This window comes from Nannobrachium achirus (genome assembly GCF_963921795.1).
Source record: "Nannobrachium achirus genome assembly, chromosome: 5".
Lineage (NCBI taxonomy): Eukaryota > Metazoa > Chordata > Actinopteri > Myctophiformes > Myctophidae > Nannobrachium > Nannobrachium achirus.
The window spans coordinates 35,824,876-35,848,502 of NC_137814.1; the positions used below are offsets into that span (position 1 = coordinate 35,824,876).

A 23,627-nucleotide genomic window follows, 5' to 3' on the forward strand; every position below is an offset into this window, starting at 1 on the left:
AAGCACAATGCAATCTCAGTCAATCCATAAGGTATTTGACATAACTCTGACAGGTGTGGAGGAGAAGCTGCGAAGCATGGCACCTTGAGCTTAGGAAGTCTCTTGATGGTCTTGAGGGGCCGCAGAACTCGCAAAACTCTGAGGGACTTTATGGTCTTGATGTCTCTGCCTTTGTTGTTCCTGCAGGTATTTACAAATGGTGTATCACGACTAGGAATATGCTGGCAAATTGAGACACAAGGACATACAGTACAGTAGGCATGCGCAACATGTAGAGAACAAAATAGACACACAAAATAACCATGTAAGTGCAGTACCACACACAATTTAAATGGCAACACAAGAAATAAAACAACAAGACAGGATCTAATAACTGCTTGGCTTCAGATTTCATGTGGAAGTCATCAGTCATAGGACATTATTATGATGTGTCAGCGTGATGTGAACACCATTGACTATGATTATAACATTTAAGTTAAATATAAAGAAAATGCATGGAGGTACTTTCTTGGCCCACTGACAGCGTGCACGTGAAATTTGGAAGTCCAAAAAGTCGCAACATTTGCCTCGGACACACAGTCTTACAGTATATAGACAGACAGACAGACCCATTTCACTCGCCTCCTACACAGCCACGGCGTAAAAAGAAACAGAACTTTGGATTGGTCAGAAGAGCCAATGAAATGAAGAGCATAGTTGGTCTCACCAAAAGGCAAGAGCACATTGATCAAGGCTAAAGGTCCAATGAGACATACAGTATGACAATACAGAAATATTAAACGTAAACAAGTGTATGAGATGCGTTTACCCCATCACATTCCTGGGAGCACCAACAGTGATACAATCCACAGGAACAACAGAGAAAATTGAGGCATAAAGAGAGATACACAGTGAGCACAGCTCGGAGGATCACAGCTATAATACACATCTATATTCACAACAGAGAAATGAACACAGAGTCATTTGCAGTGCAAGAAAATTGATCACAATCATGTAGTGCAGCGCTATTCAACCTGTGGCCCATGGGCCGCATGCGGCCCCTACGGCATGTCTATGTGGCCCATCATGGTCATACCAATAAAAAATATTTTTTATTTTCAGTGTGGACAAATCATTACTGATGTCATATTTTCAGTTTCTCTCCAAAATCCCTAAGAAACTATTTTTGTCTTGTTTTATACAAGACTTTTTTGCAATTTTGTTTGAACCTAAAGAAGACATTTCATCATGAATCATTCCATTACAATCTTTTTGTTCAATGATGTTTGGCCTTATATGTTAACGTGTTGCAAAAATCATTGTCTAAATGTCCAAAACAGGACCATAATTTTTAGCTTGCGGCCCTTGGACTTTTGGTATTTTGCTGAGTGACCCCTGAGCCATATTAAGTTGAGTAGCCCTGATGTAGTGGGAAAATAAAGCAAGGGAGAGAGAGTTCTTGGGATTTTAGCAGCATACATTAGGGCCATAATCTATATTTGGTCTGAAAAACAATTAGATATGAGCTATCCTTCCTACCCATTTGAAGCTTTCAAAGCCGAGCAATGTGTTCCACACAACCTTGAGTCCCACATTTGTCCCACACAAGCGTGAGCTTTTTAAATAGCAAACGGATGGCATTTCTAGAGCGCCTTTAAAGTGCCTTACAATATGCATTACTGTACATTCACACAGACATATTCACACACCAAAGGCAGTTGCAATCATGCAAGGCACCAGCCTGCTCATCAGGAGCAGCTAAGGGTTCAATGCAGTGTTGTTTTTGACAGCAAATTTGATTTAGTTTTAGTCATAGTCTTTTGAATAAAATCTAATTTAGTTATAGTCATAATTTAGTCTCCTGAAAAGTTTAAGTTTTAGTCAAATTTTAGTCGACTAAATATCATGAGATTTTAGTTGAGTAAATCTAAAGTTGATTTAGTCAACTAAAATGTATTTTGGCAGGCCTTGATGGCATCGTAATGACTGATTTTACACTTGGTTGCATGCTGAAAATAGCCAATCTACAAGCTCACAACGCGTCGCGCTGCGACGCGTTGTGAGCTTGTATATCTGCTATTTTCAGCAAGCAACACCTGAGAGCAACCAAACATAAAATGACTTTCTCCTCCACTAGTCCCTCCCTAACGTTTTAGTCTAGTTTTTATTTTGTTGACGAAATTGTCAATATATTTAGTCTTAGTTTTAGTCATCACAGCTTAGTTTTTTTTTATTTTTTTTCGAAAAAAACTCGGTCGACAAACATTTTTCATCATAGTTTTAGTCGATGAAATCAACACTGGTTCAATGTCAAGGACACCGAGGCCAGGTGGAGCCGGGGCTCGAACCATTTGCCATGATCTAATAATCAATAACTTTGTCTTTGAAAAGAGCTGCTCAGCCCCTGCATTTGTTCCTGCATGTAACAGAGCCGTCGAAGGGAAGGTCATTCATAACATGTTGCGTGCAGAGATGATTTGCTGCAGTGAGTGAGTCATTAGTCATCGCCAAGGAAGTGCTTTATCGTGACTCACGTTAGCGCAAAGGCGATCAGCGCTCCCACAACCACGATGAAGTCCAGAATGTTCCACATGTCACGGAAATAGGAGCCATCGTGCAAAAGGAGACCCTGGTCTATCATCTGGAGACAAAACAAAAACATACACCATGTCCACACACAGTATACTGCAGGAGAGCATGCATATTATGTACTGTATATTAACCCATTTGAAAAATTGGCAGAAAAATACCTAAAAATGGTTTTCTGAAAAATGTATGTTTGATCAGTGGTGCTCAAACATTTTAATGTCAAGAGCCACTAGAAATATATGTATTTGAGTGCCGACCCCCATCTCAAAATAGTATATATACTGTATTTAAAGGGATATTCCACTTTCAAAAAAACTTTTGGTCACTTTATCATCTAATCAGGCTTTTATGAACACCCTGAACAATTTTTAATTTACTTCATTCAATATTTAGATATTTGATGTAAATGTTATCTGCCCCCCAGGCTCAGGGCCTCTCCACATACACACCCATTGTAACTTCAAACTTCATTTTAACCATGATAGATTCATTAAAAACACCCATTATTTTTTCTGGTGACTCATAATACCCTCCTAATATGTGAGCAGGCTGTGTTTTCTCAATAACCTTTTTCATTTATTTTTAATAATTCTTTGGGAAAATGAGAAAAATTAAATACAAAACAAATTTATTAAAAATAAATGAAAAATGTTATCGAAAAAACACTGCCTGCTCACGTATTAGGAGGGTATTATGAGTCACCAGAAAAAAAATAATGGGTGTTTTTAATGAATCTATCATGGTTAAAATGGAGTTTGAAGTTACAATGGGTGTGTATGTGGAGAGGCCCTGAGCCTGGGGAGGCAGACCCATGCAAGGCAGTGGAATATCCCTTTAAAGATTTGCACAATTTCTTATGATTTTTCAAAAATAGCAGATCTGCAAGCTCGCAGCGCAGCACTCGGTGCCATGCTGCGAGCTTGTATGTCTGCTATTTTTCAATAGTTAAAGCATAAAATAATTGTTAAAGTAATAATGCATCATAATAATGCGTTCCCATTAAAAGGGCAGCCACGATATACCATATTGAAGGCAATATTTGTATAATTATAATTTTCTTTACTACCTTAATAATCATTTCAAAGGTGAAGACTCCAGTGAAGACGTAATCAAAATAGCGCAGGACCTGGGAAATTCAAACACAAACAATTATTATGTTGTTTATACTTCAGTTACACTCTGCTGCACTCACCTGAGAGCTGAGACCCATAGCTAATGGCTGGAAACTGAGCAGCTGCACTCAAGCAGTAAGGGATCTACTGAAGGTCAACTTACAATTAAGCAATAACTGATGATAGACCGTGGTATATTATCATTATATCACAATATCTCATGACTAAGTAGTGTGGGCTATTACTTTTATAACCAAACATGGCAAAGTATGAGAAATATAGACAAATCCTTTACATTTTCATCATTTTAATAACAATTTAATTACAATAATCATAGGGAAAGTAGGTCCTCCCAACTTCCTGCACAAATAAGCTGGATGCAACATTTACATTTGTTTTACATTTACACTTTCGTCAATCTATTCTTTCTGCATCTCTACATGCCATCTAAAACTACACATTTCTTCTGACAAAAGTCATCAACGTATTTTACGAGCTCAACAGTCTATCCACTCCTCCATATAGTCAGGCATCCACGGAAGTCAAAATTAACCTTAAATGTTGTTTGATGCTTATAGTATTAAATGTCATCTGTTTCTAGTCCCCCCCAATAAAATGTTTCTCCCCATTTAATAGTTTTTCCAGCCAATATCCGCTTCTCCTTGTACTGTAGTTCTTTGTCGTTGCTGACCATTACTAGGTTCGTCAGGGAGGGTGTAGACCAGGGTTCCCCAATAGGCGGCCCGCGGGCCATTTGCGGCCCGCGGGGGGCTACTGTCTGGCCCACACCAACCCCAGTAATAATGGTGGTATAAGAGCAGCAGCAACACTAGTATATCGTCGTTGTCGGGTGGAAATCTCGTATCTCCAAATTTGTACGTTCTTTGGCAAATCATACAAGGCCGTCGCACAAAAGTAGTGAAAACAGCAGATCTACAAGCACACAACGCCTCGCACTGCGAGGCGTTGTGTGCTTGTAGATCGGCTGTTTTTACTAGTTTAAATCATTTTTAAAATGATAAATTCAAAACCAATGGTTTTGGACATACAAGATTTTCACCCGACAAGGACGAAAACTGTCGCTGGAGTAGTGGGAACGCCACCGTCGCCCCCTGCAATGTTGTGGCCCTCGGCTTGGTACCCAAGACATAATTCGGCCCTTGGGGAAGACTAATTGGGGAACCCTGGTGTAGACAATCATATGTCCCATCTGATACCCTTTGATGTCGCCAGCCTCTTCTTTCCACATGATGAGTGTGTAACACATGTGGAGGCCCATGCTATTCAACTCAGTTTAGCTACCCACCCAACAGGTGACAGAGGAGGCCCTGCCCGGCTTCGCACCCTCAAACACAGCCAACTGTGTTCGTTGGAGCACCCGGCCAAGCCAGAGGCACCGTGGAGGACTCAAACCCATAGTCTCCACAGTGATGGGCATAAACGTAACCCCTGCACCACCCGAGCACCCATCTGTACCTAATCTTAAGCATATCAATGTTCATGGATGTTCGGGTGGCGTAGAAGTAAACCAACCGCAGATGCATGGGTTCTATACGCGCCAGCCATGCCTCTGACTTGGACTCCAACAAACACAGTTGGCAGTGTTCTCAGTTGGTAAGCCAGCGAGAGATTTCCTTCTCACTGCACTAGCCAGTTGGTCAGGGGAGGGCGGGGAATCTGGGGAGAGAAATCCTGAACTTCTGCATGCGTTATGGTGTCCTGGTGAAACCGCTTGCAGTCAAGTGAAAAGAAGAGGCTGGTACTGTACCTCCATGTGTAGGTCGGCAGTGACAGGGACTGCACTACATACTGTATGGGTAATTGACAGCAAATACATTGGGGAGAGATGGGTTTCCCAGCACACCTTGTTTCTGTCTGAGTTGGTGCAGACGGGGTCCTCGGCAGCCAGGGCAATGCTGCTGGCCACAATCACCATGAGGATGGTCATCTCAAAGTACCTCATAGTGACCACATAGTGGCAGATCCTCCTAATGCTGTGATTCAAAGGGAGAGTTAGCTGGTGAGAGCTGGGAAGCTACTATAAGTACTTGTATAATATACTGACCAGGACCGTGAATGGATTAATCCTTCCTTTAACCACCATACTGTATGAACCCTAGAGTACCTATTCTCAGTTTAGTGAAAAGAAAAGAAAAACTTTTTTAATCTCACCCCTGACAAAACTAAAACTAAAATAATAATGAGCTAGCAAACCCACTTTAACAACAAATTAATGCTAAACTGAAATGTAAAACAGGAAGCCAAAACGAAAAAAAAAAAAACGAATGAACAATTCAAAACTATAATAACCTTCTGCTGTGTATAGACAATAACATATCGTCGTTGTCGGGTTGAAACCTTGTATCTCCAAGTTTCAAATGTGTACGTTCTTTCGCAAAGTAAAGCCCTGCTTCGTCATACAAGGCCGTCGCACAAAAGTAGTGAAAACAGCAGATCTACAAGCACACAACGCCTCGCGGTGCGAGGCGTTGTGTGCTTGTAGATCGGCTGTTTTCACTAGTTTAAATCATTTTTCAAATGATAAATACGAAACAAACGGTTTTGGACATACAAGGTTTCCACCCGACAACGACGATATCCTTTATTGAAGTTATAATTATACACAAACAGTGAAATGAACACTCAGGATGTAATAATGCTTTTTTTTTTTTGTTATCAATTATTTTTATTTTCCATAACATAAAATTAGAGACATACATATGAATAGAACAAGAAAAAGTAAAACATTAATCAAAAGAAAAATGCAATTAACAGACAAACACAAACAATAGCAAAACAAGAAAAGGAAAAGAAAACCCACCCACCCCCTTTCCCCGGACCAACACGGAATGTACAATAGTGCATGCCTGTGCTAGGCTGTTACCACTATATAGTGATTTCTTGAATCATAGCCTTAAGCTTATCTGCAATGTCCGACCACATATTAATGTTTTCTTCTTTTGCTCCGTGTAACCTTGCTATCGACTGCTCTAAATATACTATATCTAGAAAGGTTAAGGCCCACTGGCGAAACGTTAACGTATGAGGAGGTTTCCACCGCGTAGCTACCATCTTCTTCGCCGCCGTTAATCCAGCAAAGAAGATGCGCTTGCGTATATTGTTTAGTTGCAACTGTGAGACGTCATTTAATAAAAATAAAGAAGGAGAAGATATGATATTAATACTAAAAATAGTTGAAAGTTTTGAGGCAACCATATTCCAGAATGACGACACATTTGGGCATTCCCAAACCATGTGAAGGAAGGTACCAATACTATTTGAGGCGCAGAGAGTGCAGTTGGGATTATTCAAAAAGGATGTAATAATGCTAAATGTGGTAGTGCAGGTTTGTGAATGTCTCACGGGTTGGAGCGTTTGAAGATGAACATGCTGTCTGGTTCCGCAGGCTGAGGAGGGCCAGGAGGTTCCTCCTCCTCCTCCTCCTCCTCCTCCCCCGTCTCCTCCTCCTCCTCTCCTCTCTCCTTGTGCTCAGCCGGGAACGCCTCCAGCTCTCTGCTGTTCACTGAGACACAAACAGAGGAGTATGTACTGTAGCTGTAGGCGCATACCGGTTAGTGATAAGTAAAGCCACATGAGTCGTCATAACTGAGTCACCGGGAAAGACTGGTAAAGTGTGACACTTTTTTTCGCCAGAAATTCGGGGGACTCCCACAACCGGGTTGATACATGAAACCATATGACACGCTGAGTCACACCGTAGACAGCCGCTGACTTGCGAAGCGACTGAGAGGAGGAAATGCAGGTGAAAGTGTCCTACCTGTCATGGGGTTGAGCTCCAGAAGCGGCTGTGCAGACATTTCAATGATCACACTTCCCTCAGGTTTGGACTTGTCACGGTTCAGAGACACCGGGTGGTTTGTGGTGGTGGTGTCAACGAGCCTGACAGACAGCTCCGTGGCTTCTGTGGCCTGCTCCACGGGAGGGTTTGGACCGAGGAGCTCATACTGGCCAGCCTGCCCCACCTCACCCTGCTCTGCCCAGGAACTACCCAGAAGAGAGGGTTCACACTGGGGAGGCTCGGGGATGTCCGCACCAAGTGCACTGCCTCTGTAATGGGAAAAAAGGAATATGACTCCACTGAAAACAGCACAGTGAAAACTTTGCAAACGCTGCAAATAAGTCAATTATTACCTCCCAAATTCATCTCCAACCTCTGCATATGGGTTCACTATGCCGGTTTCCCCATCCTCTTGGACCAACCCTCTGTCCACCTCTCCCTTGTTCTCACGCTCCCTCTCTTCTTTTTCCTCCCCCTCGTCCAGGATCTTCCTCTCGCGGCTGGCGGAGCGGGTGGCTTGTGCTGCCCCATGTGGCAGCTGGCCACTGTCCAGGCTCTTGGCCTCGGCGCGGGAGTCACGGTGACGGTGCCTCCGGTGACGCGATGCCTCGTCTGGCCCGGGGGTGGGCCGGAACTTGCGGGCCACTCTGTGCCGGCCCCCACCGGCCGGCCGGTGGTTCCCCCCACCCGCTCTCTCTTCGGTCTGGGTCAGCGGAGGCAGGGGCTCCGACTCTGGAGGCTCAGGTAAGGGGATGGCGACGGACATGGGGGGCTCTGGCAGGGGCATGCCCACGGACATCGGCGACTCGGGCAGGTGCGCAGGGCTGACCTCCGGGGAGAGGGCGGGGACATTACTGCCGGGGGTCTCAGGGTTGTCCTCTGTAGGACTGCTAAACAACTCCTCCTGGCTGGCCATCTGACGTCGCTTACGCAGCTGGTTGGCCCTCTGCTCCCACACGGTCATCTTGACCTTTCTCCTTCGCTCCCGGCGGTTGACGAAGGCGTTGGGGGGGGGCTGCTTGTCTGGAGGCCCGACTGAATCCTCCTCCTCCTCCCCCGGGAAGTTTGGTCTGCCTCGGTGGATGGCTCGTTTCCTATAGAGGTAAGGTCTTCTCCTCCCCCTGAGGGGCACAGTAACACATAGCATCACTAGGGGGCAGCAGTGCACCCACATCGAATGTATTAATGATGTAGAAACTAAACCAAAGTCCACATTGAGTACACTACCTCCAGGAGAAATATAAAAACTGAAAAAAGTAAGAACAATTTTTCATAGAATCTGTTTTTACAAATAAATAACTTTGGCAAAAGGAAAGGCTGAATAATTTGAGCTACATAATAGAAGAATAGACTAAAAAGATTCTAAAAAAGAAAATACCCGAGGACAACAAATAATCCAAAACAAAAACCAAGGCCACAAGAACAAAAGGGAAGAATGCGGGATTAAAGTAATGAAAAACGGTGACCAAAACTGTCTAGAAAACAACTTCTCTAATCGAGTAGGGAAACTCAAGGGAGAAATGTTTTGTGACAAAGCAGATGCAACTTTACTTACTGGTATTCAGACTCTTTTGGTGTCCATGAAATCAATGAGTGATCATTTGAAAACAAGACATTAGTGTTTTCCAACATACACAGAACAAGAACAACTGCTGTGACACATTCCAAAACAAGTCCAAATGGTGAAACCACCTTCATACCTGTCATCTCAGGTATATAGGGCCATAAGCCCAGAGACCAGTGCTTCCCAAACCTTTTAGCTCAAGACCCAAAAGAGAAATTAGACCTTTGCCTGGGACCCAAACTAGTGATAATAGCCGCGTTGTGAGCTTGTAGATCGGTTATTTTCACTACTTCTAAAACATCTGTTTTCTAATCAGTTTGTTTTTAATTCATGAAAAAAAAAAGTTTTGAGAAAATATTTTTGAAATAATAATGTAGGAGACAGAAAACGAGGGACCCACAACAATGTGTCTGCGACCCACAAATGGGTCCGACCCAATGTTTGGGAAACAGTGATGTAGAGTATAAAATATTGTTTTGATTTATTTTTATTAGGATTATTATTAATACAATTATTGAATATAGTTATATATATTTTTTTCTTTTCAATCAATGTGTTACCAGTTAACAAAAATCATTGGAACTGACTTGAAACTGTCTGTTCTCTACTAAACATTTTGGTCAGTGCCACACAACAGGCATTGGAAAGACAAACGTGATGGAGGCAGCATTACACTGTAATACATATCAAGAATGACACCTAGCTGTGACACATATACAGGACCAACATTCAAATATGTAACATACAAATGATACACTTGGTGTCACAAATAGAGTCAAGGTAATGTAAAGTTTGGCCAATTATCTCCCTTCATAGGCAATTAATCTCAGCGTAATGTGTACATAAATTTTAATGAGCACTCAATCCCCATGTTACACACTGTATGGTCGGGAATTTGTTTCTTCGCGGCGCCCCTTGAGACACATTGACCTTCTCCCCCAATGAGGGTATGGTCCGGGGTTCAGCCATGTGCCGAATCCCAGGAGCAGTAAGAGGCTTTGGAGCCTCATTCAAGGAGACTTAGACAGGAAAGGTCAAATTGACAGGGATCAAACTTGTGTTCTTCCAAATTCGCCAGTTCAATCATGCCTCCGGCAATATTCCCGACCCCAGAACAACGTCTTCCGCCTATACGCACCATAATTATGAATTCATAAGCCCAGGTTCTAGACAGTAAAATTAAGTATGCCTCTACCCAGTAGAGAATGACAGACTTCAACCTCTCAGAAAGCAAAAACAATACCGCATCATTAGACCTGGTGAAAAGCCACTGCAGAGGACAGTTGCACAGCACAGCATGCAGATCATTGTTAGAGTCAGAGGGGGGTCATTATCCATTACAGCACATTACGCTACCAACATAGAGTTCCTATTGCCAATACAGTTACAATACAACTGCACTAATGCTACAACGGCAATCTGTGGAGGACCATGCTTTTTTTAATCAGGCATATACGATACATTCATCCAGTCCATAACGCCTTCAACATGCCTTTCTAGCTTTGCATTCACCATGCAACCAAAGGCACTAGAGGAACACATCAAGCAGTCTCTGCTAATTGCCTAGCTGGTTCTCAGAGAGAGAGAGAGAGAGAGAGAGAGAGAGAGAGAGAGAGAGAGAGGGGGAGAGAGAGAGAGAGAGAGAGAGAGAGAGAGAGAGAGAGAGAGAGAGAGAGAGAGAGAGAGAGAGAGAGAGAGAGAGAGAGAGAATCTTCAATTCCTGCTTATATTTTGTAAATGTTAACTCTACAGGGTAAGCCCTGTAGATTTTTGCTGAGCTCCTCCTCACCAACATTGCACGCAGCACGATAGGACGGACAGGTGTGGTCTTTCCCACAGCATTCAAAACTTAAGTACTTCCCAGGTTGGTTTCACAACTCGCTCGCACAACCAAAAGCGTAATGAAATAGTGATGCTTTAATGTAAGTCCTTCCTTTTACAAATGATGTGATGGAATTTGGCAAATGAGAGAGTTAATTTGGGTAGTTAGTTACCCAAATTAACATACTGGAAACAACTCTTAAGAACTACTTAAGGACTCTGAACGCTCTGGGTAACCCATTCCAGCATGGCCATTCTTGACTGGTTTAAACGGATCGGATGACTTACTCAGACATTAAGCCGTCTCTGCCTCTGGCATACCTCTGGTTGAAGAACTCCTCTTCCTCCTCTTCATCCTGACAAAGACAAAAAAAGAATATATGAAGTCAACACTGCATATCCCCGAAATGGACATCTCACACAAATTATATCAGTTCAATCAGTAAACAACTAAAATGCAAACACCTTGGTCAGTTCCTGTGCGTTGGCTAAATTGTCCACGGCGATGGCCAAAAACACATTGAGCAACGTGTCTGTTCACAGAATAGTTAAAGGGCATAACGGTGGGGAAAAAACAATCAGATTAATGTATTATTTGTATTCCAAACTCAAAAGACAGTCTGGCAGCCCTTTCTGAGTCAACAGCCCTTTTCTGAGTTGATATGACAGCCTACGATCATGTTTGGTTAAGTAAAAGCAGCCATGGTGCAGCCATGATAATTCACCCCATACGTACATTTGAAATTGTTTGTGTTCTTTCACTGTATCTGTTTATTTTTTTGTGTATGTCTGTTTGTTAAAGAAAATAAGGAAGCACTGATTTGAAAATGTATGCCCTATCCTGTGCTTGGCAATACAAATATTTGAACCAGACAGACAGCCTACGATCATGTCTCAACAAAAAGAGATCCATGTCATTAACTCATCTGAACCTATGGTGGAGCTCCTTGACGGTCGCTTCCCATAGGGTTTGACTGTGAAACATGCGGTAAGGGAAAAGCATGGCGTGCGAGCATGCAGGAGTGTCGCACCAAATTCTGGGCTCTGGGTACAAGGATTCACTGCGGGCCCCCCATGAATGTTCTTCATAGGGCGAGGGGGTTTAACCCATTTAGACAGGGAACACATTATTTTGTAACTTTAACTATTGAAAAATAGCAGATCTACAAGCTCACAGCGCGGCACCGAGTGCCGCGCTGCAAGCTTGTCGATCTGCTATTTTTGAAAAATCGTGAATATTTGTTTGACAGTGGTGCTCAAACCTTTTCATGTGAAGGACCCCAAAAATGATATGTATTTGGCCACGGACCCCCATCTCCAAATATTTACTTCCAGGGACAGCCCCAGAAGCAAAATTTGAGTTACAAAATATTCACTTAAAAAATAAATGTATTCAAAGATTTGCACCCATTTTCACCACTTTTCAAAAATAGCAGATCTACAAGCTCGCAGCATATCTGCTATTTTTCAATAGCTAAAGTATAAAATAATTAAGGCCCCTCCACCGTGGGCCCTGGTAACTCAGTCCCACTCCCCCCCCCCCTTTGTGACACCCCTGCGAACATGCCCTACATCAAGGGCACTCTGAGAGGGCTCTGATTAACTCTGATTCTCAGGGTGTGGGCAGGCGGTGGGGTCAAGTAAGGATACAGTTTCCAAACAGAGTGAGCACTATGAAGTAGATGGAGGACCACATGCCAGACTGCACGCCGCCCTGGGAGCGGATCCCATTGTACATCACCTCATTCCAGTCCTCACCAGTCAGAATCTGCCAACACAAAAGAAGATCCTTATAGACATTGTTACATTTCCTGTTCATTTGACAGCTGTGAATGGTCTGAGAAGATGTTATGTTGTACAGACATATTTCAAGTCCGACAAAACCCAAGCAGGGAAAACTGTGCATAATGCATATACGCAAAAGACAAAGCACAGTAATCAGTGTAGCCATCGATACATTATTCCACTGAGCATAATCGTCGGCAGATCGGACGCAGATGTTTTTGTTACAGCTTCCAGTGAGATACTAGGATCTCGCATTCTTTCATGTTTTACTTGACTGTGAAACTTGTGTGCATGCGCGCACGGATGCGTGGGATGATCGCAGAGGCAGCGGCTGGATAGCGAGTGAGCAGTGTTGTTTAATCTCCTGCCTGGGGTGAGAAATATCCCAGGGTGCAATGTGTCATGGAGAGAATGCAGAGAGTGAGAGAGAGGTCTGTGGGAGCCAAACCTGAAACACTGTCATGATGGCAGCTGGAAACGTGTCAAAGTTGGTGGGAGTGTAATCTTCAAAGATAAACCTAGAGGGAAGGCAAAGAGAATGAATGTAGGGGAAAATATGACCACGTAAAGAAGAGAGGGAGGTAATAGAGGAGGAGGACACAGAGGCTATTTTCATCCAGACTAGTCATTTCCTTTCCCCTCCATCAAAGACACGCGATTGAAGGGCCTATTGTTTGGTTTTTCAGCGTATGATTACTGTTGAAAAACGGCGGCATGCGTTCAGTTATGCAGTTTGAAATACACTTGGCAAATCAGAACAGCAAATCGATGAACAAGGCAAATATATAAAGGCAAGGGGAAAAGCTGAGATCTGTCTCCGACAAACTCAACATTAACCACTTTAACCTTGCAGTAGTATATACCCCCAGGGGGCCGTCTTTTTTCCCCTCTCTTCACTGAAAACAGACAATCTACAAGCTCAGTTTTGAGCTTGTAGATCAGCAAATTTTGCTCAATGTTCACCTATTTTCGCCTAATGTTCGTCGAATGTTCTATTGTGACATGCACAGAATAGGGACACATAGGTTGATGTGGTTGAGGGCCAGAGTACTGAAATCACTTGTACATTGCGTGCTGAAGGCGTTACTCACCTGCCTCCAAAAAGCTGCATGCCCAGCAGGGCAAAGACCACAACGAAGAGGAAGAGAAGGAAAAGCAGGCTAATTATAGACTTCATGGAGCTCATGAGGGAAACAACCAGGTTCCTGAGAGACGCCCAGTACCTGGCAGAGAGAAATGCCGCATTAGCTAATCCTTTATTCAAACAAATAAAACACATGAGCGCAAAAGTGCTTTATGTAAAACAAGCAGAAAATGCATCAACACACTTATTTATTTTTTCCTGCTGACTTTTTCCCGCCGAATATGTGTTCGTATAGATGCTACTGGGCAGCTACTTGGTGGCGCAGTGGGTGTCACTCGGGTCAGCGGATATCCAGAGCTATCTATGAATCCCAGTTTCTGTCCCCTCTATGTACTATGATAATGGGTACATGTAATACCCTGCCAGATACTCTGACAAGATGCTCAAAAAATACACAAGATATACCGTACAGCACATATCACATAACCTGATAGGACGTGTATTTGCAACTTGCATCCACTACTTGCATGGTTCCAGAGTAGGTTGCCCATTTGGCACCAGCCTAGTTATACAGTAATCAGAGGTAGTCTATGAACTATGAATGCAGATTCTTACTTGGTGATCTTAAAGATCCTCAGGAGTCTCAGTGCCCTCAGAACACTGATGCCAAAGGACATACCAGGTCGGAAAAAGCCCCAAACCACTTCGAAGATGCTGCCAAAGATGACCTGCACAGAGTAGTGAACCCACACAACAAGCACATTATAAGCCTTTGTTAATCAGGCACACAACAAGAAAAAGAAAAACAAGACTGCTTTGTGTAGAAGCCCTGGCAAGGGCATTGTTACCCATTTACCCAGATTCATCATGTATCAGAGATTCCTTTTCTTGTTTGTATTATATGAACATTATTCCTCTGGGTCATAGTGCATGTAACTACATGGATTGGGGTTAGGGTCTCCCGCAGGGGAAATCAAACATACTGCCCATCTAAGGGGTAATCCGCCCATGAGGTGTCTGGGTTTCAAGCAGTGCTACTCAAATATGTGCACAAAGCTATGGCAGATTCTCACTGTGCGATGAACAAACTCACCCCACAGTCAAAGCAGTTGAAGGATGAGTGGTAGTAGAGTCGGAAGCCTAGACCATACATCTTCAAGAACATCTCAGCCATAAACAGCCCCAGGAAAACAAACTCTGCATAGTCTGGAGAGGAGAACACAAAGAGTATCAAAGAAAATGCCACCTGCAAATAGCCCCCAATACAATATAAAAAATCACACCCAATGTGAAGTGAGCGGTGGTCATGCTTGCATAACATCTTCAGACTAGGATTTGAGTCTAGGATGTACAGGCTATGCTACACACACACGGTGATGACATCACTAGACAAACATGATGCTACGTACCGTACACACATTTTGCTATGGCAAAACGCTGAGGAAAAAGGCTACAGACACAAGCACAACCACTCTATGGAGCAGTTTACCACCGCTCAAAAATGTCAGACATGATTGTAATGTGCATATGGAGTGTGCCATGGAATCAAAATATAACTGGAGTCTGGACCTTCCCACATGAAAAATAACTTTAAGCAAGAAGGTGAAATACACATTAACGTAAACTGTAGCATTAAATATTCATGGACAGTCAACCCTCCAGGACATAGGTTGCGACTGAGACCCACAAAGGAAGATGGAGAGCCAGTCAGGCTGGTTGTGGTGGACGATGGCCACGCAGATGGTGTTGAGCGCCACCAGACTGAGCACAGTCCAGTAGAAGGTGTCCGTCTTCACCATGCGGCGAATGGAGATGCGGAGCATGCGCTCCTTCCGTCGCATGTAAGCGGCGGGGCCTCGTCGGCCACTGCGGAAGTTCACCCTGGAACGAGACATGCCTGAGACAAAGAGAGAGAGAGAGAGTGTTGAGAGACAAACCAACAAGACGAACAAGAACACCTAGAGAGTCGCTCCAATAGGAGTTTCAAGGTCTTGTTTTTGTTACATAAACGTGAACAGTGTGGAGAAAATTCTAAATAATGAAGATTATACAACAGGTAGTTCCGACGAATCTGATTGGTTGAAATAGCTCTCTACCAGTGCAAATAATGAGCACAACTGCACAATCTCATCAAACAGAGATATCAGCTGTGCTGGTTGCGAAAGAGCTGAAGTGCTCCCAACCATAGGCGGACTTTGCCATTTGCCCTAGGGGGGGCAGGCTTGAGCAGCAACATGCCAATTGTCAACCAACCTCTCAACACTAACTTATCACACTGTCCAACTACTGTTATTCATTGTGTCCACCAGACCACTAGTGTACCAAATAAAACACAAGTACAATTATGTGTGGTTAGAGCAGTGTCATTTTACAAATTGTGTTAATTATTAAGTAAAATAGCTACTTTCATTATTGGAAACACAGTTGCAGCTTACAAGAAATGCCAATAAGAATAAACCATTTTATAATCTCAGCTATAATTTCTAAATGGCTACAAAACATTTTGTTTGATGCAGGACAATAATTATTGTAATTTAATTTATTTTAAGTAATGAACAATAAGGGAATATCAGTGAACAATAACTTTAAAAAATGGATATTTTTACATTTTAAACCCCTTTTTAATTATGTTTCAAGCCTAATATGTGTAATCTTTGTGTACAGTTCGGATATTGCAGGTATGTTCAGGTATATTCATAGTCTGACAACCCCCATTCTTAGCAATGCTATCTTCAAGAGAGAGGCTCCAATCAATCAACTTATTGTCGCCAGCTGGTCTCTGTGTGATGGGGAGAAACCAGTGACTATTAGTTGGTTAATTCTTAAAAAAATCATAACTCTTGACAGGAATGGGCTAGAGACTTACTTTTTTTCCCTAAATGCTCAGAAATGCCTGGGGGGTGCAGTGCACCCCCTGCACCCCCATAAAGTCCGCCCATGCTCCCAACACTATGCTAGGCGACTAGGCTAGCAGTTTTCAGGTGAAGTTCAGGGACACAGTAGCTAAATGTGGCATAAAAGAATTACAAATTCCTATCCAAAAGTTTCCGCGGGAGTTTACTGGAGACTTTCGGGACCAAACTTCCGGGTTTAACAGCAGACATAGAAGCTCACGTCGCAGATGCAACCCGTTGTGAGCTTGTAAATCGGCGCTGGAAGCTCGGTACAGACGTCTGCGCAATGCACTATGGGGCGTTGGAAACTCGTGGATAGAATATCTTAATTATAATGAAATTAAGTTTACATGTTTTTTTAAGGGCAACTGTTGTATAATCACAAGATTACACCTGAGGGTCTGCCTTATCGTGGTTATTTGCACTTCAGCCCTGCCTATGGAACTCGCCTTCAGCTCGTTCCTGCAGCAAGGCCGGCATGCAAATAACCACGATAATGCACACCCTCTTGTATAAATAACGGTTTACTTCTTTTTTTAACCTGAATATCGCTCTGACATAACTCTAATGCATTCTGTGTGTCTTGAACATTCTAACCAATGTAAAATGCATGAAAATTGGTTGTTTTACGTAGGCTGGCAAGGATCTCCCAGCACATTGTTAACTTGTGACACAGAACACATTGTTGAAGTCTCATGTAGGATTCTCACATCGTCTCAATAGAAGCAATAGCTACAGTGAGCTCCTCACTGACCTGCAGTGTCCTGACCTTCTCCAGGACCCCCTCGGCGTGCACCTGTCTTCTTGCTGGTGGCTCGCTTCAGCACTAAACAGTTTACACACAATTAGACAGTGTGCAGAACTGAGGATCATAATAATAATTCATTCATTCAATGATGCCAAGATTACACACATATAAACACAATAAATAATATAACAACAAAGAGAGAAAACTACAATAATGTTGACAATAATCAGTTAAAACAGTTGCATACGGGTTATTAGGTAAACTCCTAAAATGACCAATGGAGGCTAGGGTATTCAGCTTAACATCTTGTTGCAAGAGGTTCCAGGAACCAGGTGCACTAATGCTGAAAGTAGTCTTTCCCAGTTCCGATTTAGCAAAAGAAGCCTGAAGGACCAGCCAGTTGCTAGAGCGAGTTTAACACACCGGGTGGCCAGGATTTTTCAAGATTTAATCGGCAGTTGCCATGGAAACCTGACATTTTACCTTGTTTTGAAGGTCCAGCAAAAAAGTAATCAGAGTAAATGTAATCCGAGTATGTCCTGTTTATTTTCACATTAGTATTTTCTTTCACTCAGGACAGAAAATGGACAATCATTACATCATTGCTTTTGTAACGGCCGGTAGAGAAGGCCACGTTTTAAACATGAACGTGATTTAAAAGTTAGTTTGGAGAAACATGCACTTTTGTGCCACAGCACAACACTACAGTCAACGAGTGAGCCATATGTCCCGGTCACGTGATACCACGTTGCATTTCGGAAAATGGAGTGTTTTTCTTCACCGCGGTAGCCTTGTACAGTAGCCACAGATTAATATAGTTTACTGTACAACGTGTCGGACACGTCGTGGGCAAAGACATCAAAGAGGACCTCCTAATATGAGTTAATAAACATAGCCTTCACATCGAAGTATAAGAGAATTAAACATCTAGCTTAGGCAACAGTGAATGGGGTAAAGAAAAAGGCCTTCTCAACAGACAGGACGGTTAGACTGCATGCCCAGTGAACCTTTTCACTTATCGGTTACCAAGACAACCATTATGCCCCCACAGTTATCAAAGCTAATTACAGTTACTCCATGCGATTGGGTTGTAGCTACGTTTCTAAGACAAAGCTGAACAGTATGCTTTACATTAGGAATGTATGCTTTACACCAGTGGTTCTCAAACCTGGGGTCGGGACCCCAAGGGGGGTCCCCAAAATATGTTGTGGGGTCCCCAGATGATTAGCTTAATGATTTTCTTTTCTCACTCAATGGTACACAAGTGAACATTGTGAAAATAGCCAATCTACATGCAATCACAACGTCTCGCAAATTTATCTGTGGAACCAAGTCAGATTAAATGTAATACGTACAATTCCAAGTGCTTGTCAGGGTGGGGGTCCCCAGTTCAAATATGTTTATTTTGGGGGTCACGGCCTAAAAAGGTTTGAGAACCACTGCTTTACACTGAATGGAGGTCATAGTGGGGTTTTCCTTGGTAACCAGTATGCCAAAAATAGAAAAACATAAATATGTATAGCATTGGTGTGTGCAAGTGTGTGTGTGTGTGTGTGTGTGTGTGTGTGTGTGTGTGTGTGTGTGTGTGTGTGTGTGTGTGTGTGTGTGTGTGTGTGTGTGTGTGTGTGTGTGTGTGTTTTACCATCTAAAGCTGATCTACCAGAATTCTTATTCTCCTCTGCAAGCATTACTTCCTCTGTAAAATACATAATGAAAATTGTGGTTAAATACAAGACTGACAATGATTTCTCACAAAGTTCAATTTATATGCATATATGGGACAAAGAACCTCTCAATCAAGGTGGAAACAACCTCTCAATCTAACACTGCTGTAGGCTACTACACATAATACATGTATATACATACTGTATAATGCATACGGTATCACTCCTGCTCTCTTCACTGGCACATATGCATTCACACATGTACAGACACACTCCCATGCACGCACGCACGCACGCACGCACGCACGCACGCACGCACGCACGCACACACACACACACACACACACACACACACACACACACACACACACACACACACACACACACACACACACACACACACACATAGTGAGTCAGTCTCACCTTTTCTTACCCTTTACCTGCGTGGGAGACAAACGCTGTACATTGCCATTTACAGCACTGCAGTGTGCAGCTGAACAAAGCTATTCTAGATTCAAAAAGTATCTATAACACTACAATCTAATTTGTAAATCAGCTAGAGAAGAAATTACCCTCTTGGTTCCTGCATCATTTTAGGCATAATATTTGGATCTCTATCTCATATATGTTTTTTTTTCTTTCTCAGGAGAGATGTCTAAAGATCAGTGAATCTGCACACGTATGTAAGTTCGAAGACGCTCAAACGTACATACCATAGTGTGCCCACGATTATGTCACAAGCATTTTCATGTACCGGTACCATGATAACAACGATCTTTATAGTACTGTATATAGATTAGATAAACACTTATAGGCTATCGTGACGTGACTAATATCTATCTAAATACTGTGTATATTAGCCTTGCTTGGTATCCAGTCCAAATGTTGTCGATATAGCCCAAACAAATATTATTGAACCAAGTTTTCCTTTAGTTCATGGTCCCCACACATGGATCCTCACCAACACAGAACGATTGTTCTTCTACATCCCATGTTGTTGCAGGCGTGGTTAAAGTGTCGGACACAGAAAGTGTGTGATGACTGGGCCTCGAAGACTTTGGGTGGGCCTGAGTTAGATATTGTGGATATTGGTGGATCAATATGACAACTTTGTCTTTGCCTTAGTTTCCAGTCCACAAGCTGCATGCAGCTGGGATGCGTCTGAAACCTGTCTGAAACCTGAAGTAATCTCAAGCATTGTCGATTATGACATTTTACATGACGATTAATTGTCACTCAAATAATTGCCATTAACGATTTAATTGTGTTTTTGATGTTGACAATTGCATTTCTGTTTGGATAGATATGACACATAACCTAAATATACAAAGAAATGACTGGCATATTTGACAACTTTATACTTAAAAAAGAACATTGATAGTGGAAATAGCCGATCTACAAGCTAACAACACGTCGCAAGCTTGTAGATCTGCTATTTCCACTATTTCTTTAAATGTTTTATGTTTTTTTTAAACGATTATGACAAAATAATTACGATTATGTCAAATAATTGCGACATAACCACCACAGATAGAATCCAGGCATGTGAGGTCATTTTCATGAATCTCATACTGTGTGGTGAGCTGGATGGGATGTGACATTACAGCGCTTAAAAGATAAAGTTGCGCTGTGCTGGTCAGTTATCCAATGGAGTACCATGTTTATGTGTACGTACAGTAGGGCATTCACGAATAGTGATTTTTAGTATTCGAATTATTCGACCTCAAAGTATTTGAATAGTTGAATATTCGACAGGACTGGCCAAACTGTCAAATATTAAGTAAGCAAGAGGCGAACATTGTGAAAATAGCCGATCTGCTATTTTCACAATATTTATCTGCGGAACCGAGTCACATTAAATGTAATATCTACAATTCCAAGTGCTTGTCAGGGTGGGGGTCCCCAGTTCAAATATGTTTATTTTGGGGGTCACGGCCTAAAAAGGTTTGAGAACCCCTGGTATGTATCCACCAGGGGCACCAGGGGCATTGACAACTCATTTGTATGACTTCTTATCTAGCCAAGCTTTATAAACTATATATTTTTTGAAGAGAAAACTATAAAAAAAAAAAGAAAAAGAAAAAAAAAACGAATATTCAGGATCGGTGAGCAACGTCGAATAGTGACTTTGATATTCGAATATTCTAATATTTGGTGAATGCCCTACTGGTCAGTTATCCAATGGAGTACCATGTTTATGTGTAGGTACAGTGCAGTAATGATCTATGCTGTCCAGTACCTGCTCTGTCTATCCAGGCCCGGTAGCCATTTAGTTCTCGTTCCACTTGCTGTTGACGTCTCAACTTCATGAATGCGCGTCGGTTCTCCACCCTCTCCCTTTCCTTGGCAAACTCCCTGAAGGGAGGAGAGCGGGGTGAGATGACAGCCTCTCCGCTACAAAACACACTGATGTATGATGTGTAGGTTATGACGTTCAAGCACTGATATTAATGCATGCATACAAACACTCACACATACAGTACACACACATGTTTACACACAAAAACACACCTGTGCGCAGATAAACGTTTATGCGGGCCACACAAACATAGGAGCTTTCACATCTATGCACAAAAACACACACTCACACACTCGCACGCACGCACGTACACACATGCACGCACGCACGCACGCACGCACGCACGCACGCACGCACACACACACACACACACACACACACACACACACACACACACACACACACACACACACACACACACACACACACACACACACACACACACACAGAATAAGTGTGAAGCAGACGGCACGGTGTCTGCCATGCTGTAATTATGCTCACCCTGAGAGCACTCCCAACACCAGGTTCAAGACAAAGAATGAGCCAATAATTATCAGAGGAATGAAATAGATCCAGTTCCACGTGGGACCCAAGGCATCGTTGGTCTAAAAGTAGAATGACATATGGCATATCAAGCCGGTTCAATTCAGACTAAAGCAGCTTGGGTAGTACTACAACAACAACAGCAGCAACAACAACAACAATCTAATCCAACATGTATATCATCATAATCGGCTGGGTATGTATGTACGGTGTCCTCTCTTGTTTAAGACCGTAGCCCAATCAGGGCTCAGCAATGAGGGACCTGTATTCCTGGGAGGTCCGCTCACTATCCCGACGGGCCGCTGTTCCGACTAGCGTCGGCAGGTTAATTACTGAGGTACGGTTACTGAGGTTAAGTTTAGGGTTAGGGGTAGAGTTAGGGTTAGTTTTAGTGTCGGAATACCGGCCCGTCTGCACACTGATGATGCCAGTGGTGATGTCATTGGCATATATCCTTTTTTTTTGGAAGCGGTGATGCCATTGGTGAGCGCACCTCATGGCGCATTCTGCTTGCGCACAAGTAGGCCATACGTGGCCGAATTGTGCGCAAGGAGCAAGTTGGCACCACGACAGAGTGCATTTCTAGTTATTATCATTGTTAGTTAGTTAATGCAGTGATTCTTAACTGTGGGCCGGGGCACAAAAGGTTGCCAAATATGTGTCTCACATCATGAACTCACATTGTAAAGAACAGCCGTCCATCCCTCCATGGTGATGCACTGGAAGACGGTGAGTACAGCAAACAAGATGTTGTCAAACTGGGTGATTCCATCATTGGGGCCAATCCAGGTGTCATTACAGTCATACTTCTCCGGACACTTCCTCACCCCACATGCAAACTCCACCTCTGACGAGTCTACAGTCTCATTCTCTACTTGAACAAAGAACAACATAGGGTTAATAGAAATGTTGAAACAAAGAGGACATGTGATCATATGGTTGTCATTCCTAGAGTTACTTTCAATCCTGTTAAAACACACAAGCCATACTGTACTTGCAGTTAAAGGGGAAGACCACCCATTTTAAATATTGAACTATGTCATTAATATAACTTAGATGAGTTGTGTGAAAATAGAAAAAAAGTTCCCCCCTTTCTGTGTTGCCTAGACCTGGAGGATTGATTTTGGGGTTTGTATTGTAAAGTACAACGGTGTGATGTCATCAAGTTGTACTTTACAATACAAACCCCAAAATCAATACTCCAGTTCTAGGCACAGAAGGGGGGAACTTTTTTTTATTTCCACACAACTCCTCTAAGGTATATTAATGACATAGTTCAATATTGAAAATGGGTGGTCTTCCCCTTTAAGAACAGAAATGCTAAGTTAGTCACTAACCCACGGGAGCTGAAAATGTATCTTGAAGAATGTTATTGTGAACTTTACACCTCAAATAGCTCTGACTGCTAGACAAACTACAGTCTATTTCTGTAGCCACAGGAGAAAGTAAAATGACTAGAATATTTTACATTAGAGTTTCCAAGCAACAAGTCCCCCTGAGGCCAAGGCTAAATTTGGTTTAAGTGATTCATTTATGAACTAGCCATAATTTAAAAAACACCCTCAGCTTCTGTAGTTGGTAAAAAAAAAGTATATTATAATTAGGCAAATGCTAGGGTAGGCCTACATACAGTAGTACAGTAGATTACAATCTCGACCTACACAAATTACTTTTGAGTCTATGCCCTGGTATGGTTGCCCTTCTGTCATTAACATGGAAGATTAAATGCTTGCATGGCTGATTGAG

The 23,627-nt window shown here is 42.7% G+C and overlaps 1 protein-coding gene across 1 annotated transcript in view; it reads right to left on the bottom strand.

The window, feature by feature from the left end:
- The window catches only part of LOC308285858 (voltage-dependent R-type calcium channel subunit alpha-1E-like), a gene marked incomplete at its 3' end in the record, with an annotated part of 73,555 nt that overhangs the window by 14,945 nt on the left and 34,983 nt on the right, over nt 1–23,627 (bottom strand). The window contains exons 7-26 of the mRNA XM_080726744.1: nt 22,562–22,752; nt 21,840–21,943; nt 21,279–21,394; nt 19,018–19,071; nt 17,382–17,453; nt 15,421–15,630; nt 14,827–14,939; nt 14,349–14,461; nt 13,741–13,872; nt 13,098–13,167; nt 12,515–12,632; nt 11,330–11,397; nt 11,153–11,220; nt 7,833–8,600; nt 7,459–7,748; nt 7,044–7,203; nt 5,545–5,674; nt 3,635–3,694; nt 2,514–2,620; nt 84–210 (exon numbers count right to left, since the gene is read on the bottom strand). Of these exons, the coding sequence (XP_080582870.1) occupies nt 84–210; nt 2,514–2,620; nt 3,635–3,694; nt 5,545–5,674; nt 7,044–7,203; nt 7,459–7,748; nt 7,833–8,600; nt 11,153–11,220; nt 11,330–11,397; nt 12,515–12,632; nt 13,098–13,167; nt 13,741–13,872; nt 14,349–14,461; nt 14,827–14,939; nt 15,421–15,630; nt 17,382–17,453; nt 19,018–19,071; nt 21,279–21,394; nt 21,840–21,943; nt 22,562–22,752 (3,071 nt within the window). The remainder of the gene's footprint in view (nt 1–83; nt 211–2,513; nt 2,621–3,634; nt 3,695–5,544; nt 5,675–7,043; nt 7,204–7,458; nt 7,749–7,832; nt 8,601–11,152; nt 11,221–11,329; nt 11,398–12,514; nt 12,633–13,097; nt 13,168–13,740; nt 13,873–14,348; nt 14,462–14,826; nt 14,940–15,420; nt 15,631–17,381; nt 17,454–19,017; nt 19,072–21,278; nt 21,395–21,839; nt 21,944–22,561; nt 22,753–23,627) is intronic.